Raw genomic sequence first — 20,000 nt, 5'->3', positions numbered from 1 at the left:
CGAGCTCTCCCTTTGTCAACTTTCGTTCCCTTTCTGTTGCTAAATCAGGCTAATATGGTACAATTGTCAAAGACTGGGGTAAAGTAAAGACTTGTTATCAGTTTTCATGTTTGAAGAAGAAGACCATTGCAATTGCGTACGCAGTTAATTCGCTTATTGACGGCAGTTCGTCAAATCGTATCTTGTCTCTTCATAATTCCGCTTCGGAATCTGTAATCACCTCTGGAAAAAAAAACATTTCGATGAAGCTCAATAAATGAGGATTGGACTGCACAAGAGAGAAAGACACAGAATTCGACTTCTTCTCTCTTCAGCAAGTTAACTGGTGACCCAGGGATTTCATGTGTCTACTTTTGGCGGGAATTTTGGTGTTGATCTGGTCCGAGCTTTGTCCATCCAATCCGGTCCGGTCCAGTTCGATCCGGACCCGGAGAGAAAAACGCAGAATTTGACTTCTTCTCTCTTCAGCAAGTTAACTGGTGACCCAGGGATTTGTTGTGTCTACTTTTGGCGAGAATTTTAACATTGATCCGGTTCCAGCTTTGTCTACCCAATCCGGTCTGATCTGGCTTTTGCCAACGGCCAATTTGAATTTAGTTTTCAAATCTGTGCGGTAGTTATCAAAAATAGTTAGCTATGAAATTTTTGTTTTGAAAACTACGTTAAGCGTAAAAACTAAAAACTAAGCGTAAAAACTAAAAACTTTAAGCGTAAAAACTACTACTTTAAACTACTTTAAGGCCCAGTGGTTAGGGCGTTTGCCTTGAGATCTGGAGATCCCGTGTTCAAGACCCTCTCTGACCACTCGTTGAATTTGATCCTGGTAGTCCCTGGTTCAACTTCCCAGCCGCACTTGTAAATAGCCAACTGGTTTGCCTCCAACCAGTTGGGATGTTGTTGTTCTGTTCTGTCGTTTCGTTGTGTTTCATTGGCCCTGAAAAGCCCCTATGGGGAGCGGTCAATTAAGCATGTATTGTATTGTATTGTGTTGAATAATTTTATAGTTCATTTATTGTACATTTTTCATCACGACTTTCAGAAAAATCATCAAGAGTCCATTCAAATCTCAGAACATCTAAAGAGGAATTCGAATGTTCATTTGAGTTTTGTAGAAACTGGTCACACATGACATAGCTTGACTGTAAGGGAGACGAGGTTTTTGAGTGGACCTGGATGTTGTTAACTATATTGTCTTCAAGGCTTTCCCATCATAAAATCTTTTGCCATTAAAATAAAATTTATTATTGTCTGTGGTAAATAAACCCTTCTTTCTAGTTTCTAGAAAATACAATGTATATCCAAAAACGGCAAAGCAAATTAGAGTTGTCTAAAATCAATTATTTGGTGTTTCCTTCTTGAACGAAGTTGAACTGAGCTTTAATCTGTCTTTTAATGTCATTTGTTTAAAGAAATTTAAATGTGGTGATGTTGCTGAGACTTGTTCAAAGAACGGCATACCAATTATCAAAAAGGAAGATGTGAGTGAAGTAAAATACATTTCATGGGGTCCATTGTTTGACTGTGTGTGTGAAGCTCTGATGAAGACACATGATGGAGTAAAGGTTAGTGATGTTTTTCTCCACTGTGTTAATGTGAGTTTTTTACGATTGCTTGACTTTCACTTTAGGTGTGTTTGTGTCTCAAAAATACTTTTTACCTATTAAGGCTGAAATAGTCTATTAGCTTTGCTATAACCACCATAGCTAATGCAAATGACTGTGGCCCTGTTAATCAGACAATAACAACAGGAACTCCAGGCATTACCAACAGTGTGTAGGTTTTGTAGTGTTCCACGAGGTTTATGAACAAGGGGTGTGAGGCGGCTTACAGTTCATAGTCAATTTCGTCCCCAGCATCCGCTTTTATTTTGGTCAGCACCAAGAACACGAACTCTGGCCATTTCCAAGGCAGGAAGTCCGCAAATCACGGACTTCTGGCTCGTCCACGCAGGCTCCAAAATTTGAAACAATGACGTGATCGTCAATGGTTACAAAAATGGACCTTCACTACCACTGCGCGTGTGTTGGAAATGGCCAGAGTCCGTATTCTTGGTGCTGACCAAAAAGAGAAGTTGACTCTGGGGACGAGAAGGAGTTCGTAGCGGAGCTTAAGCGCGCGAAGAGTGCCAGCGGAGCACCATGGGTAAGATTGTTTTGGAAATCTATCCATGTGAGAAATTTTAGTTATGGCGTCAGCCTACGCCCGCCCTCCCGCCCGCGTGTACAAACTGTTGGGTTGGAGGCGGGTAGGCAGGACCGCCTCCGGGGACGGGAGTGCTGGGGCATTTTTACTTGGCGGGAAATCACGTGACGAGCAGCGGGATAAAGAGCAGGAAAGAGCATGAGAGAAGAGGCGACGAATTTTGAGAAAGTTTTCAAGTGAAGAAAGCCTCGAGAGCAGCCGAGGCTGAGAGAAATTAAATGGAGCAAGAGACAAGACACTTGCTCACAACGGTTGGCTTTCGAGTTATGTTTGCCTTCTTAATGCATGCCTTGCTGCCTCACATATTTTGTAAAACTCTACAAGACGAAGAAGGCCTGAAAACGTTTGACAGAGATTGTGGCATCTTTCAATAATCACCCACCATGTCGCCATTCCAGCTCAGCAGACATCATTGGCGAGTTTTCTTGTCATCATTATCTATTTCGTCAGACATGTTATCACCGAACTCTCGACGCCGTTTATATAGTTTAGGTCATAGAAAGTGCGGCGTACGGGGTTTTATTCACGAGTTGTTTGTGTCAAAAACCCGAACAAGCGAGGTACGAGCGAGTGTAACCTGCGATCAGGCTCTATTTTAATTTTGCGTGGTACGTAATGTGGAGTTGGCGAAACGAAAAATAGAGCCTGACCAAATTCCTCTTCGAAATTCCTTCCACCCACTATTTTTTATTGATTGACATGTCATTCGTCGGCCAATCAAATTTACTTCCATTACACCAATACACGCGTGGAGGGCAGATTCACGCTATTCGAGGTTACCGTTGGCTTTAATTTGAGAAAAACACATTTAAAGCATGGGGAATGTTACTTTCTGTACCTTTTCGACGACTATATTGCGGCAAAGGCCGGTGTAATTCTTCCTCCGAACTTCACTGAATATGCAATCTTTTAAGCTTGACATCTTAATTTGTAATTGAGATAACCTAGCATTTTGTCGTTGGACGGTTTGGCAATAGATTTTTAACGAAAAAAAAAAAAGAGAGAGAAATACATTATTCCTTTAACGTGTTTACCCATGAAGGTTTCTTTGGTGATTTTTTCGGGTAATATCTTCAGTTGCAGACGGTATTGCTAGAATTGCGCGCAGAAAAATTATGATAAGTTTTCACCGTTAATTTCTTGATGAACTACGAACAGTAAGATCGACTCGCAAAGTTTCTTTTATTTTTGTTCAATTGGTCTCTCTGGAAACATGCCATTTTAGTTTCTGGAGTGCGAGTTTTAAGTTAAATCAACTGGAAATATTATGAAGCAATCTTGACTCCAAATTGTTCAAACAAACCGTGTCATGTACAGTAAGTAAATAAAGCCGTTTGATACACAGGTATTCAAAACATGCATTCGCTTAACTTGCGATTTTATCAGCATCTCCTCCTGTTGATATATATGTCCTTTGTCTCATTCAGGGAATCAATATGCATCGGCTTTCATTGACATTTGAAAGAACCCGCTATTTAACTTTCAAAACAGGGAAGTTTTTGCCAAAGTACTTTCAACCACATAGCCACAGAGCTCGACAACGGAATCGCTAATTTCACTCTTTCCAGATATTCAAACCCGATTCTGGACAAGTTATGAGATGTTTCAGATGGCATCTCTCCATTTATACAAATAAAATCAAGTTGCACCGTCTACGTCTTTCTAAGAACCAAAGGCAGCAACTGTCTTCGTACACTTATGGCGGATGAGTCTCGAGGACTTCGCGAGAGCTCCGCGCAATCATGATAACATTTTCACTTCCGGCCTTTCAACAGCCAATCAGATTACGAGTTTGGTAAATTTGGCTACCGTCCGGAACCAGCTGATCTCTATTTGACAGTTCGTCAAATTCAAGCCAATCAGCATGCGACTCGCAAACACAGCAGGGGTCCATTTATTCGAGAGCGTTTCGCGTATGATGCGCGTCGAAAGCGAAATGAATTTGTTCAACGTCAGTTTTTAGACATATCTGGGCTGCCATCTACCCTTTCTCTGATCTGAAGCCATTCGAAGATGCCGAACTACGGTCGCTGAACGTGTTTTATTAGCTGAAAGATACTTGGATAGCTTATTGAAACGATCGGAAAAGGAAAAGACAGCGTTCGTGAATGTTTAATGACGCTTTTATTCACTTTTATTCTTCTTTGTCGAAAAGGCTAACTGGAACACTAGACATTCTTTGGCTTAAAGATTTTTTGAACTGTTGCTGGATCCCGTTGAACATTTGTATCAGCCACTTTACATCCCTGGTTCCATCTGGTTGTTTTAGTAGTTCCAAGACGGCGAGCTGTGCTGCGCGAACTAACGTCGCGTCTTTGGCAACTGGAAAGAATGCCTCTGGCTCCAGCATTTCCTGACTTGAATGCGAGCACGTTTCCCGAATTCCCGCTTCAGCTGCTTCTTTAAGATTTCCATCTGAGTGAATTAATGTGGAGAAGCTTTCGTTTGGTTGCTTTCTTCCGAAGGACAGCTGATTTTTCTGTTTGGTGTTCAATAACAAACGCGCCCGGCTATTGTGGCTTGCTTGTGTTTACTTTCAGGGTGAACTTCTCGTGGGATACTCGTGGATCTGATCTTTTATAAACTTTTAGGCTCTCAGGAATTGACTTTTATCTTTTTTTGGTACTATTAGTGTGAAATTTAGACTTCTCTTTCACAGCATAGTGAACGATTTTGCGCTGTATCAAGTCTGCTATGACAGGACTTACTGGGTCGGTACATTGCTGACCCCCAGTCCATGGACTACCAAAATGGACTACCCTAAATTATCTACCTTGAAAAATAAAAAGATTACTAAAGCTTGGTTGTTTTGATCGATCTCCGCCATCTTTTCTTGGTAGGTATGTTATGTATGGGGACACATTATGTACCGATAGTCGCCCATCACTCGCTATCAATTCTCCCCAACATTGACCCACAGTCCTTAGTACTGACCAACCCACCCTAGCAATGATCAACCGTCCCTAGCAATGATCTTTTGTCCCTACTAGTGATCGACTGTCCCTAGCACTGATCCACTGCCCTAGCAATGATCGACTGTCTCTACCAATGATCTATTGTAAGGGCAGCCCAAGATACGATGGATTGAAGTCGTCCAGAGTAACCGTTGTGTAGTTAGGGCTCTCCCCCCTTAAAACAGACCCATAGGCAGGATTTTCTTAGGGAGATGAGTATGAATACAGGGAGCAGCGGGATGCAGCCATAGAAAAACAATTTTATACCCAGTCTGCAGTAGGCCGCATTTAGTCCGCAGTCAGTGTTTTTATAACCAAGTCCATGTTTTATACCCAGTCTGTAATACTTAGTCCGCGTTTTAAACACAAACGGTAGTCCGCAGTCTGAATTTTATACTGACCGGGGGAATGTCCGTCAATTGCAGTAACAGAGTGGTAAATGACTAAATATTTATAGGGACACATGATCAGGGATGTTAGGGACGGTTGATCAGTGCTAGGGACAGTCGATCACTAGTAGGGACAAAAGATCAATGCTAGGGACGGTTGGTCAGTACTAAGGACTGTGGGTCAATGTTGGGGAGAATTGATAGCGAGTGATGGGCGACTATCGGTACATAATGTGTCCCCATACATAACATACCTACCAAGAAAAGATGGCGGAGATCGATCAAAACAACCAAGCTTTAGTAATCTTTTTATTTTTCAAGGTAGGTAATTTAGGGTAGTCCATTTTGGTAGTCCATTTAGCAGTCCATTTTGGTAGTCCATTTAGCAGTCCATTTAGGTAGTCCATTTCGGTAGTCCATCGTGGTAGTCCATGGACTGGGGGTCAGCGAAATGTACCGACCCGGACTTACTTGCAGTGCAACTCGACTTAACGTTTTTAGCAAGAACAGAGACAATTTTGACGCCGGCAATTGAAATGTTTGCCAGTTAATATTTAGTACATTGGTCGTAAACTCCAGGATAGATATTCCAGATTTCACTTACTTAGTCAGGGAGCAGAAACCGAAAAATAAGAGTTTCGTTCAACCATCGCCACAGAAAATGTTTGCCGCCTGATTCTTATAGAGAAAGACCTCCTGATTAAGGCCAGGTAGTTCGTAAAGTTGAATTGTGGTATAGGTTTCGAGTTAAGGGAATGTTTTCTTGCCCACCTCACGGCTCAGCATGGAAACGAGGCTACACACTCAAACGCAGTTTACATCGCTATTTCTTGGTGAAAATCAACGAAATCAGCCATTTAAGCTAAATTCACTAAATACACATTTGCTTCATTTGGAAGTTATTAAGTATGTCACGTGATTGGTCACGTGATTTTAAACGTGACCAGTAACAAATCAGTGACTATTAACAAACGTGCGTTCGCCGTTGTTTGGAACAACAGCCTCGCAAAAACAAAACATGTATCCCTTCTTTATTAAATTAACTTTCTTTTGCTCTTTCTATCGTCTTAGCAAAGCTTTTGGGAATGAAAACTGTTTACTGTATATCACTTTTATCAGTCTAGATCTAGCTCGCAAACGAGTCTAGTCCCTTGGAGGCAAACAAACAAATCACTTGTAAATGAAAAATAAAGAAAATGTCGCCGTTACTCGTTTCTGATTAAAGATACTGCAATATTCGGATTTGTCACTATAGTACTAATGACAACAACGAGAATTATTGTTCTCACTCTGAATCAGAGTCCTCGGAATCAGAATCAGAAATCAGAAAGTCTAACAGAACTCCGTGCGGATTTCTACACATGTCACTGCTGGCCATGCAATAAGATGCCTCTGAACATGATAAGCCTGTGTTGTTACACGAGCAGTTGCTCAGACACCCGCTCTGACATGTGCAAGTCGTCAGTTCCAAAAGGCTATTCGGGGCTGGCTCTTTTGTCATGTAAAGTGGCTTCAGTGAGGAGTCTTCCCTCACCCACCCATTACTTTCGGGCTGCGGGAGATGCTGGATTGCAGTCAGAGCCTTTCTCCAAACAAACGTCTGATAGTTAACTCTTTTCAAGTGTTGCAGCAGGCTGTCAGATGTGGGTGGGAGAAGCTCGTTCTTCTGCTTTCTGTTCTGACAAAACAGGAAATACCTCAACTCATCCACAGTGCGTGGTTTCATCCTTGAGCTCGGGTAGAGATCACAGATGAAAGCTTCACATTGGGTGGCGACGCCACCTAGAAGACCTAGACTGTCTTGATGCTGTTCATGGCGTAATAGAACTTGCCATCCCTTTTTCTTACCGATCCCTGCAAGGGCGCTAGTGGAGTCGCATCCAGTAATGGCGTGTAAGGCCGGAAGGGCACGACACATTTTTTCGCCAAGCTCTTGCGATACGTCGTGAACTGGAACATAACGGACACGGTCTTTCACGCCAGTTTTGAACCAAAATTCAGTGCAGTCGATATCAGAGAAATGGGATACGCTGAGAGCAAGAACATCCGTGTCTAGTGATTGTAAGACAATACGACACGCTGGATAGGTATCTGCAACATACTTAGCATGCAGCAGTAACCTGTCGAACAATAATACACATTTAATTAATGATTATATCATGTTGTTGCACTAATAAAAGGGTGTTATGTTTTCAATTGGATTGAGATCGACGTTTGAGATTCGACTTTTTTAGCTGGACTTAAGACACCTTGTGTCTGCTTCTTCGTGGTCTGATTCCAGAACGTCCACGTCTTCGCAGTGACCTCTTCTGACTATCACTGCCCGTCTGCCATTCTCAAATCCTCCAGCAATGACAAGATTCGTCTCAGGAGGGAGCTGCTGCCGTCCTAAGAGGCAAAACGACTCTGATAGATAGTCACATAGATTTGTCTTGTTCTACGGATTAGGAATATACTTCCCCCACTGTTTCGGTACAGGAGTAGAAGGTCCGTGGATCTTAACCTCCAACGAAGCGTTCAGGGAACCTCTGCGTGCACGTTCTCCTGCTTTTATCGACACATCCCAGTATTGGTCGAAGACAGTGTGAACTTCTTTGCAGTTGGCGAGTGATGTGGAGACAGCTTTAAAGTACGTGGATGCTAATTCGCCAAAGGTACTACTCCCCGCTGATTTCAGTACTTGAACTAAAGCAATGCCATCGATAAGATGAATGGTGTATCGTGGAAAAGGTTCGAGTCGTGGGCAAACATTAACTTTGCTTTCAATAAGAGCTGCCAGGGTGCTCTTGTTTGTCTTCCTTAAGCTGCCATCTTGATAAGCCAAGGAGAACGGGACAGATGAAAGCTCATAGCATAGAACTTCTTTGAGGTTAATCTGCCTCACATTGGCGGCGATCAAAAGGCGTCCAAACAGCTCTCTATCAGCACCAACTGTAACCAGCTTATCACTGACTGCCTTTACCTGGATTTTCCTTGTTGTGCTTTCGAAAGTTTTCACCTTGAGCTTGGGAATAGGATCCCAAAAGCTTACTTGGTTAGTGTTCAAGCGTTTCTCCACAAAGGTGTTCATCTGCTCGCGTCCTTTTTCAGTGCTTCTTATTAAACCATCAGCGCTGTCATTGGGTAAGATGACGCCCGTAGCGAAGTTGACTAACGACTCAGATTCTTGCGTGAAAGGATTAGCCATCAGTTCAGTTGTAAAGCATGAAACAAGCTTCTGAACATCAGCCTCATCGCGTGCTACCCGTTTTGCGCCAGCCTCTTTGTGTATGTCTACATGGTCGTTCTCTTGCGTGAACATTTTTTTAAGGGCTGTAGTAACTGACGCGCGCTGGTGACTGGTGAGGAACCAACGATTTAGCGCACCAGGATTCTGGGAAATACCAATTATCCCTCCTTTTGACTTGGAGTCTGCATTTATGGTCTGTTCCAGTGCCATGTCTGTCCACACCTGGGCAAAGGGCTTACCAGAGCGACTAACTGCATGATAACCATTCGCAAATTCTTGATGAACTTGATGATGCTTGGTGGCCAACTGCCTCATGTCCATTATGTATACAGTGAGCCAGCGCGCATAGTTTGGCCTATCCATCGCGAAGAAATGTGGGACCATAGCTGACACACTCGACAGATGTAGTTCCCAATTTTCGGTTCTTTCAGCTTTGACAAATTGCAGAAGCAGCTTCACCATTTCCCCATACTCTTCCCAGAAAGCAAACATCTTTGACTTAGCTCTGGACTGGGCTCTAAAATCTTGAAAAAGCGAACGGAGCTCTATAGTTTTCTGCTGGCACTCATTCACGCTAGATTGTACATCTGCCTTCCTTGTTATTGCATGTCTGCATTCTTCTGCTTTTCCTATCAGGGCATCTTCATCAACGAGACGCTCTTCCCCATCTCCGGCATGGCTTGTGTACAATCTAATAAAAGCGTCTCACATCAAACGAAAAAGAGCCTCCATCGCTAGCTTGTGAGCTCGAATTCCTCTGTTGTAAGACTTCCCCTTCATTACCGCTGAGGTCGTCCCCACTGCATATACACCAGACTCAATAAGGAGATCTTCCAATCCAGAACTGCAAAACTTCTTACCAAGCAGTGAGAGGAAATTGAGAGCTATGTGGAATCCCCCAAGCCGAATGAAAGTGCCTGAAAACTCCTCCGGAAACTTCATTTGAATTTGCTTTGCCTTTGTGTAGATAGCAAGGTCGAAGGTGATGACGGTGTCGACCTGTCCCAGGTTAGTACACATCTTCTGGGCGTGTTTCATTACTGTGTAAACTGTACTGAATTCGGAGGATGAGCCTTCGATCATAGGACAGTATCCAATTTTGCTCGCACAAGGAAGTTCAGGATACAAGATCGAGTTGAATCCACCCCAGCTCGGAACTGGTTGCTTTTCCTGCGCTTCACCTTCAATGCCCATCTTCATTAAACTTTCTGGCTTCATACGAAGGAGAGTCCAAGTGTCATCTGTGTTAGTTGCTTCAGAGAGAACACCACCCTCACCCTTGATCCATTCTTTGTCAACGGAAACGAGTAACAGCTTCATTTTTCATTTACAAGTGATTTCTTTGTTTGCCTCCAAGGGACTAGCCTCGTTTGCGAGCTAGATCTGGACTGATAAAGTGATATACAGTAAACAGTTTTTATTCCCAAAAGCTTTGCTAAGACGATAGAAAGAGCAAAAGAAAGTTAATTTAATAAAGAAGGGATACATGTTTTGTTTTTGCGAGGCTGTTGTTCCAAACAACGGCGAACGCACGTTTGTTAATAGTCACTGATTTGTTACTGGTCACGTTTAAAATCACGTGACCAATCACGTGACATACTTAATAACTTCCAAATGAAGCAAATGTGTATTTAGTGAATTTAGCTTAAATGGCTGATTTCGTTGATTTTCACCAAGAAATAGCGATGTAAACTGCGTTTGAGTGTGTAGCCTCGTTTCCATGCTGAGCCGTGAGGTGGGCTAGAAAACATCCCCTTAACTCGAAACCTATACCACAATTCAACTTTACGAACTACCTGGCCTTAATCAGGAGGTCTTTCTCTATAAGAATCAGGCGGCAAACATTTTCTGTGGCGATGGTTGAACGAAACTCTTATTTTTCGGTTTCTGCTCCCTGACTAACTGGTTTATTTCAGCAACTGTATTAAGCGTTCTTCTGTTAATTAAATGCACTCACAGACAAGGGAAATACTTGATGGGTTATATTGAGGCTCAGTAAAATTCTTCGGTTCAACCAAACCGTAATTACGAATGAATTTGTGTAAACAGCAGGTGATTTATACAGCTTAGCTTCAGGCTAGGGTATGCCATGGCTCTTTTTATCTCGTGCAATTATCATAAAGCCCACAGAGAAACCCAGAACTCCATCAATAGCGAAATTTGCGGTTAAAATTCGTCTGTGGGAACATTGTAAACAAATTTTCTCCGCGCGTGAATTTTAAGCAAGGGGATTGGAGCTAGTTCCCCTGAATTTTAAACCCATGATGCACAGCAACTTCCGGTAGAAATCAGCTCGAATTCTTGAGAGACTTTTGGTCAGGCCCAATTTTAGCGAACGACGACATAAGAGAACATATGGGCGAAGCTAAAAATGGGTCTGATCGCAGGTTAGAGCGAGTAAGGGTTTTTGACACTTTCTATGTCGTGAGCTGTTTGTTACACATAAGACGAGAATTTTCATTGAAATAGTTTTCTGAACGTAAGTACTCACTAAGAATAGAGCCAAATGCAAATTTAATAGCAATGGAAAACATCGCAGTACATGTACATCAAGGAAATAAAGTGCTGAACGGAAAAAATGCACTTACAAAAGTTGTTTTTAAAAATATAAGTACGATATCAATAAATGAGATAAAGTCTCATTTAGCCACTGTCTGATTTAATAACAAAGTACGATTTGCACGAAATGCACGAGTGGCTTGGAAAGGCCTTTACGCTATCGTTGATTGGTTATACTTCAACACGTGAAAGACCCATTCTTATTGGTTCTTAATAGGCCGGTAGCCAGGTTTTTAACCTCAGAAAAGGACCTGTTTCGTTGTACGAACATGGGAGGACCAGTGATCCAAAGGGCCTCTGCTGGTATGACTTCTGGGTGACCCCTTAACTGGTCTTAATGACCCCCCAACTTGAAAAACATTGCCAGGGACGCTGCACGTACCACAGGCAACCCAGTGTACCCTCACGGAGGGTCTAGTTTTGAAATAGTTTCTTGTTGCTCTTGTTCTAAACTTTTTTTAAACTAAAGAGGGTGTAATAAGATTGTCAGTCAAACGGAAAATGTTGTGAAAGAGATTACCAGGACGGAAAGAGCCGGGCGATGAAACGAGCGGGCCCAAGCAAAAAGGTGTGATGCAGTAGACCGAGATCTACCAAAAAGCCTTTTCAAAATGGCGGCAAGTGTTGAGGTCGGCGACTCACTCGAAGAATTGGAAGAATTGTTTTTACAGGACATCACAGACGACTTTTGATTTGAACGAGGAAAAAAAATTCTTCAGATGTTCCAGACACATACCTGATGTTAGTGTAACAAACATTTCCCCTCTGTTTTTGATTGGTTCTCTCCTATGACCTATGGTCTTTAGGTAAATCCAAGTGTCTTGATTGGTGCTTTATTGTTCAGGACTTTGCCATACAAGCCATTTCCATGGAAAAGGTTATAAGCCATGATTTTTTTTACATTTTGTTTACATTCTGTTAACAAAGCAAAGGAACTCATTTAGTAAAAGGCGAGTATTTTTACGACTCATACTTTGTGTTGAAGGACCCAAAACGCAAGTCAAAATACAAGTACGTATATGTATGAGGCCACCTAAGCAGAAACAGCCACAAGTCAAAAAGGTCAGAGTGCTGGAATATGTACTCACTAGATGTAGATGTAGAAGTCCTTTAAGGCCTTTTACTGACACCTTGAAAACAATACAAAACAGAGAGTTACTGTATTGATATGTACTAATTGATTGAGTAAAAGGGCTAGATCAGCCACACAAAAATAGATGCCTCTGATCCTTGAGTGTGAAATAGTGAATTATTCACACTCACATAATAGCTACTCTGTGCCTTAATGGGAATAAGTTATGGGCGAAACAATTTTGTTTAAGGAGGCTCGAAATAGTTTCTCCTTTTTTCAATCAAATAAACATATTCTGTCCTTAGATACAGTTATGGTAATCATATTAAGGCGAAATCTGGCCAGGGTATCGTAGATTTCTCACATTATATTTTCCTCCAAAATAACGTTACCATGGCAACGATATTAGGCATTTATTTGAGCCTTAAAATCAACTTATGTTGCCTTTTTTCAAGAAACGGGACGGTAAAATTTTCTCATTTAGTGTTACCAGATAATGTTAGAAATACTCTCTAAAATATTTAAAATTCAACGAAATCTGTAGGTCAGTTTTTTTAAATTTGAAAGACAAACGTTTTAAATTAATCTAAGCTAACATGCAAAAAATGAAAAAAATTCACCCTCCGGAAGTAGAGATATAAACGAGTAAAGTTGCAAAATCAGGAAAAATGAGGGGGTTACAAGATCGGCATTTATGCATGCGTCACCCGCTCATTCGAGTGCACGCGCGAGTAAAGCTGAAGGTCAACACAAACGGATTTAAATAACCATTAAACCGTTTGTGTAGAATTTTCGTAGTTTTCATGAATAGGAAATGTCTATTTATATTTTGCTTATTTCTTGTGACCCATTTGAATCACGAGCTGACGCGAGCAGCTTACGAATTGCGTGTGTGGGTACGCAAGATGAACATATAAGCGCCCTAATTAAACCGTATTTGTTGTTTGTTGATTTTCCCAAGCGGGTGAAATCTTGAAAATAGTTTTTCTATTGTCGGTAAAATTGATAGCGGCTGGCGATTCGTCGTGAGCGATTTTAAGTGAGCAAGCCGTTGAAGTTCTGAAACGCTGCTAAATCCAAATATACCCAGCTGGTTTTTTACTATGTTATGTAAAAGCTATCGATCTTAAATACATGTAAATTTAGAAGGAAGTAATGTGGAGTACTCCTAAAAGAAGCAGTGGAACACGGCTTGGTCACGATAAGTGGGACATAGCAGCATCCGACACTGTCTTCATTCAAATTTAAGCAACTTCCGACGAAAATACTTGAGTGATATTCCAACAGACAAAATAGTATTGAGTTTTGGGTCAAAAATATCAAAAAGGCCTTTAAATAAGACACTACTGGTGGCCCAAAAATAAATAAAGAAAACTTCATTTCTGGTTTGTGGAGAGGATATACGGTATTTAGCAGCCATTAATTGCACCGGAAGCGCGGAAGGAGCGCTCGTGCCAGTCCTTCTCCGCATCACACATTGGACCAAGAGCGGACTGCCCGTTTTACCGCCCTACGTGTAAACGCCCTGAGATTACTGTGCATGTAATTTCAGCTTTAGTTGTTGATTAAAATTGTTCGTTATTGTTTGTAAGGCTTGTGTGTTTACTGCTGTCAGCTCAGCGGTGTTTGATCGCTCTAAACTGTATACATTAATGACGATTCATTTTTTACTTTATACAGAAGCATAATTATTTCCATACACACGATGTTGCTTTCTGAGATTAGAAACAGGAGCTCCGCTTTCAGGCTTGGCTAAAGCCCTGTATTAGTCTAACCACTGGTACTGGTAGATATTGTGTAATGTTAGGCTTCAGTCCCTTCTCTGTTGTTTTAAGACTGTGAGTGGTGGTCTGGCAATAGGCTGATGGTCAACTGAGCCACTGGGGAAAAAATCTTTCATTTCAATAATATCTGGGTATATCCTTAAAGTGCGGATCACCTCGACAAACTCGTCCACTTTATCTAATCTCAAAATTGTCATAGATTTTGTTGTTTAGGCAACAAGCATGTAGTGCTTAAACGCTAATCGTGTTTTTAAATGGAGGATTTCACTTACTTACTAATTGAAAACTCGCTTTTCTATTCGCTTTGAAAGACAGGAAAAGTGGTGACATTTTGATCCATGACTGAGCATTGCTTAATGGGGAATTACTTTGCATCGATGTCTTCAAAGACTGAACTATGCCAGTGCAAAGCAGTCTGTGAAGTCAATCTGGTATTCAACCAATTTCTCTTCCGTGCACATTCGTAGATCAAGTTCTGTTACAACTAGTTTTTCCACTTTTGGAAGCTGCTAAAACAGTGAGATTAACAGAGAGTGTTTGAAGCGAACAAGAGAATTAGTCTTCAATAAGTGCAGATAATTACTGAGCGGAAAATTTTTTTTTTGGGTGATAGGCACTTTAAAATAAAGAGTAAGATTTTGAGTTCTACAGCACGTACTGTTTGTTCTTTTCTTAGCTATAGGGGGCCCAGGCTCCTACTTGGGTATCATGATCATACAATGTAATTTATGGTTAACAGTGTGATACTGTCCTTTTTATTATCTCTTAAGTAAAGAGAGTGGAGGTTGACTGAAAGATGTTTTTAACAGCTCCTTGAATTTTCTGTTTTTCAGCAAAAGGTGTGTCTTCGTTTTAACTTGTCAGATCTGAAGAGTCTACGTGAGGCCGAAATGTCCATTTTATTACGTCACCCAAACATCCTTCATCTCTATGGTGTTATCATTTCAAGTTCCTTTTCACCTTCAGTGGCTTTGGCAAGTGTTATTTACCCACAATTTTATTCTGTTACATGGTTTTCGATAGCTTTTCAAAGTACCGGATTTGATAATGAAAGTGCCGAACATGGTTATTTCCGTTGTAAGGTCGATTGCAAGTGCCTTGGGAGTGAACCCTGCAAAATAAATGAACTCTCAGAAATGACGCTTACGTACTTGAGACTGGAGGGAAAAAAAAACGAAGAAATCTAAACTTATCCCGTGAATGAAGTGCCAACGGATTGATTATTCCGTTGAGTAAGCAAAATAAGGCAATGCGACTTCCTGCTAGTTTGAAGGATTTATTGTGTGTGCTTGATTGTCTGAGATACCCAACGCCCGGTCTCTGGCCTCAAACGAAACCCTGTAATAATAAGCTTATTATATATTTTCTCAGCTCCTTCAAATAATAATATTATAATGCCTTTGTATGTTATGGGATCACCAGCTGAAGTTGTTGATAGGATGTCCTCTTGTCAGCTGTAATTTTATGGTTTGTTGGCGAGTTATCACCAACTCTTCTTTACTGAGAACATTGATACACTGTAGTTGTCACAGATCAGTGTTTTCGCTATGAACAAGTGAAGTACTTTTACATATCCTCATGGAATTTCTCATCCTATCCCAAGTAATTGCCCTTGGTTATCGACAAAGTGAAATGAAGTGCTTGAACAGGGAACCCAAAGACCTAGCACAACCTTTGTTATGCATGTAAAGTTTGACGGAACCTTCTAGAACTCGGATGGTTTTGCAATGATGACAAAAATAATGACAGAGCGGTGTTTAACCCTTTGTCGTCCAAACCGGCCGTCAATGGGGAACCCCTGGGAGTCAATGGGTTAATCACTCACTGAATGTCCCCATTAATTAATTGAGTGTCGTATAATTACTTCGACCTTTCACAGCAGATGCAAACAGCACAATGAACCAATCCAAATTAGTAGCAATTCCATATAACATGCTGCTGGTTAGTTTTGGTTTTCCGTGTCCTTCTCATTGGTTGATAAACTGGCGCGAGATTTTTAAACCAATCACTAAGCGTAGCAGTTGCAATCGCGTAATTACGTTTGACAGTCATTTGAAAACTGCTCTAATGGTAATGATGATGACGATGATGACAAAGACTTTTTAAAGGAATTTTCAGCTATTTGTTAAGGTTGGTTACAATTGATGTCCGGTGTCATTTTAACTAAAATCACTGGTAATAGTAACTTTTAATTCTTTTGCAAAAAAATATGTTTTGGAGTTTGCAGAGTACGGGAACCTCCATGAATCCTCTGCCCAGCGCTCGGTTGAACGGCTTTGCAGATTCACAATCCAAATTGCTACCGCTCTGGAGCTTCTGGAGTCCAAGAAAGTCATTCACCTGTTAGTCAAATCATATAATTGTTTGGTCGTTTCCAAAGATCAGGTTAGTTTGATTGGTAATCGGACTGAGTGGAGGCCCATTCGGTCTGTAATCATACGAGTGATAACAAAATCTGACGACTGCGCATCGGGAACAAAAAAAGAAAGACAGACAGACAGACAGACAGACAGACAGACAGACAGACAGACAGACAGACAGAAAGACAGAAAGACAGACAGAAGGAAAGAAAGAAAGAAATTTAGGAGTCTGTACACTGTTTCTGGGGTGTTTGAAACCAAGGTTGGGATTGGTTGATTTAAACTACAACTTTGAATTTGATTGGCTTATTGGACTGTCCGATAACAACTTGGCAAGTGAGTTAGTGAAAAATAGGAGTTTTTAAACCTATTACAATCGAGGAAATTATGATTACTCTGTGTGTGTTATAAAGCAATCTTCTTAGTCTGTATGGACTTAACTGATTAGATTGTAATTTGAAGTGCTAGGTTTTTATCCCATATGAACCATGTGAGCATTAGCCCTATTAATGGAAATGGGCCCACACAATGACAGAGAAAAACTCTGATCAGGGTGGGAATTGAACCCACGACCTTCGGGTTAGATCACCGCTGCTCTACCGACTGAGCTACAAGTTCAGACGGGAGCAGGCCGTGGGAAGTGAAGATGTTAAAGTCATGGCAATGAACATGTACAAGTTCAAGGAAGGATTACGTTTTTGCAAACGTTGTCCGTGTAGCACTTATATTTGAACAGACTTAAGTGATTATAGTGTAATGTGAAGTGCTAGGTTTGTGAAGTGTATGGGTTGTTTTCAACGTCATCTCTCATCAGCTCCTTTGGTTCGTCCACAACCATTTGTGCATACAGGATTGTTGTCGGTGTCTCTCGAGATTGGTTTCAAACCATCAATAGTTAGTTATAGTTGACACTACAGCTGCCCCCGATGTTTAGTTACACGCTGGGGTGGGGTGCAGGGATGGCGCAGTGGTGAGAGCACTCGTCTCCCACCAATGTGGCCCGGGTTCGATTTCCACACTCGGCGTCATATGTGGGTTGAGTTTGTTGGTTCTCTACTCTGCACCGAGAGGTTTTCCCCGGGTACTCCGGTTTCCCCTCTCCTCAAAAACCAACATTTGACTTGATTTATGTTAATTGTTAATTTCAATTTACAGTGTCCCCAATTAGTGCTTCAGCGCTAGCACGACTTGACACTTAAATAAAGTTCCTTTCCTTTTTTTAATCTGGATAGCTCAGGTAGGGAAATAGCCGTTCACAAACGGGGCAGCATTAATATAAAGCAATCGATGTCGAAGCGGGGAGAGAGGAAATCTGTACTGGATATGAAGAAGGCATTATGCCGCCATCTTGAATCCCCTAACGCCGTCTGGCGTAGGGGGTTCAAGCAACGTATAGAGATTTTTAGCATCGGGTTTGCGACAAATGACCAACTACGGACTGAAATGTGCAACTTGTCTCGCAATGGCGTTGCGAGACAAGTGGCACGAATCAATTCCCAATGTAACATAACTTGCAAAGGCCAAAGAAACGTTGCGAGACCAGTTGCAGAAACCGTTGCGGAAAGTAGAATTGAGTTCTACTTTCCGCAAGGGTTGCAACGATTTTTTTAAGCATTGCGAAGTGTAACATCTGTCGTGCAACATGTGCCGCAACGGTTTGCGGTACCAACCAATGAAAATATTTCTTGAACCTCATGTGATCATCGAAACGAAACAAGTCGCATGAAGCGTTGCTCAGTGTAACATCCGTAAAACGCCTTGTTTTTTAATGTGAGAACGTTTGTGGAAATGGCGTTGCAAGACAAGTTGCACGAAAAATTGCACAGTGTAACAGCTCCTTAAGGGCGGCAGAAGTTGTGGTATATTTTTGCCTAACTGGGAAATTCGGTTATATCAAATGAGTCGATAAGGGTTTAAAAATTGACCTCCATTTGAAAGATTTGTGAGCTACAGTCAGTGACAAAATTCGTTGGAAAAGTACACGTCTATACAGATCTGAAGCTTTTGCAGCTCACTCTTCCCTCACAATGTTGTTTTAACGCGAGTTTCTGAGCCCATTTGCCAAAACAACATCGTGGGAGGGCAAGGTATTGTAAAATGTTTCAAAATCAAAAATTTTGTCCGAGACTGTAGCTTTCGAGCGTGAGCCCTTTGTTCACAGCACGAGGTTTTTTCTTCTTCAAACGAATAGTTTTATTGCTTTCTCGTGTTGTTGTTTGTATGCAAGTCGACCTGTCACTGGCTTTGCGAAAAATGGCAGTAACAGTGATTGAAAGCAATTTATGCTACGTTTGTATGAAGGCAATCATGTAAAGTACTTGGAGGTTGGGAAGAACTCTCAGCACTGCGCCACGCTTGCTCTCTCAATCAATAGCTGATCAATCATTGATTGATGAGTTTCAACGTGAATCAATAATGAGTTTTTTTGTTTGGCAGGTGAAGCTTGCTGGTCTTGGAGACTGTCACTTCGAAAGTGATCTGAACAAGTACGTATATCATGAATAAAGAGTTTCTTTCAATGGTGTCTCGGGAAGACTCGGAAAAAATCCGATTGCTCCTGTAGGTGGTTTTCACGTTACGTCATCGCCCCCATGACTGTGGACGAAAACAAAAGATATCTCATCAGCTTCTTTTATTTGTCCACCACTTGTTGTCCATTACGACATTGTCATCTGGGTCTCAGGGGATTGGTAGGCGCCTATGGTCCCGTAGCGCAACGGATAAAAGTTCACTGTTTCTTTACAAAAAGGATTGGAACCGTTCCTTTCTTTATTGGACCCGTGCCATTTTTCCTCTGTCGTGTAAACTCGCCTCAAGTTAAAACCCCCAAAACAATAGAGCTGCGTCCTAAAGGGATCCAATGAAGTTAGAGGTTGTGAAGAGCTTCGTGTTATCTAAAAAAATAGCCTGATCTGTGAAAATGACTTTACGTAGACCTTGTATTGGACTTGTAGGCTTCTGGGGCCCGTTTCTCGAAGGTCCCGAAACGTTAGTGGCCGTTTTCGGGTGTCACAGTTCCCTCTGTATCTCAAGAACGGAGAGGATTTAAGTCGTCAAACTTCACAGTCAGTTTGCTTTTTTTTACCTTGAAATAAATGTCAAAACAACGGCTCTCCAAGACAAGCGGTTGACAGTTTCCGCACAAATGGCTTTTCGGGCCCGAAAAGTTTTCGGGACTTTAAAGAAACGGGCCCTTGGAAAAGCCATTTGTGCGGAAACTGTCAACCACTTGTTTTGGAAAGTTCAGTGATATTTTGACACGTTTTCAAGGTAACGAAAAGCAAAATGACTGTGAAGTTTTTCATCTTCAATCCTCCCCGTTCTTGAGATACAAAGTAAATTGTCACACCCGAAAATGGCCCGTAAAGTTTCGGGACTTTCGAGAAACGGGCCCCTGGTCATGCACTCCTTTCATCACCCGTTCATTAGCGGTCAAACCTAAGACAATCCG

The 20,000-nt window shown here is 41.6% G+C and overlaps 1 protein-coding gene across 1 annotated transcript in view; it reads left to right on the top strand.

The window, feature by feature from the left end:
• Window positions 1-20,000, top strand: part of LOC138017456 (uncharacterized) — a 63,149-nt gene that overhangs the window by 16,731 nt on the left and 26,418 nt on the right. The window contains exons 4-7 of the mRNA XM_068864538.1: window positions 1,410-1,562; window positions 15,023-15,163; window positions 16,401-16,574; window positions 18,986-19,035. Of these exons, the coding sequence (XP_068720639.1) occupies window positions 1,410-1,562; window positions 15,023-15,163; window positions 16,401-16,574; window positions 18,986-19,035 (518 nt within the window). The remainder of the gene's footprint in view (window positions 1-1,409; window positions 1,563-15,022; window positions 15,164-16,400; window positions 16,575-18,985; window positions 19,036-20,000) is intronic.

This window comes from Montipora capricornis, chromosome 9 (genome assembly GCF_036669925.1).
Source record: "Montipora capricornis isolate CH-2021 chromosome 9, ASM3666992v2, whole genome shotgun sequence".
In the NCBI taxonomy this organism is placed as follows: Eukaryota; Metazoa; Cnidaria; class Anthozoa; order Scleractinia; family Acroporidae; genus Montipora; species Montipora capricornis.
The sequence above is the reverse complement of the archived record's forward strand: the minus strand, read 5'-3'. Positions and strand labels throughout refer to the sequence as shown.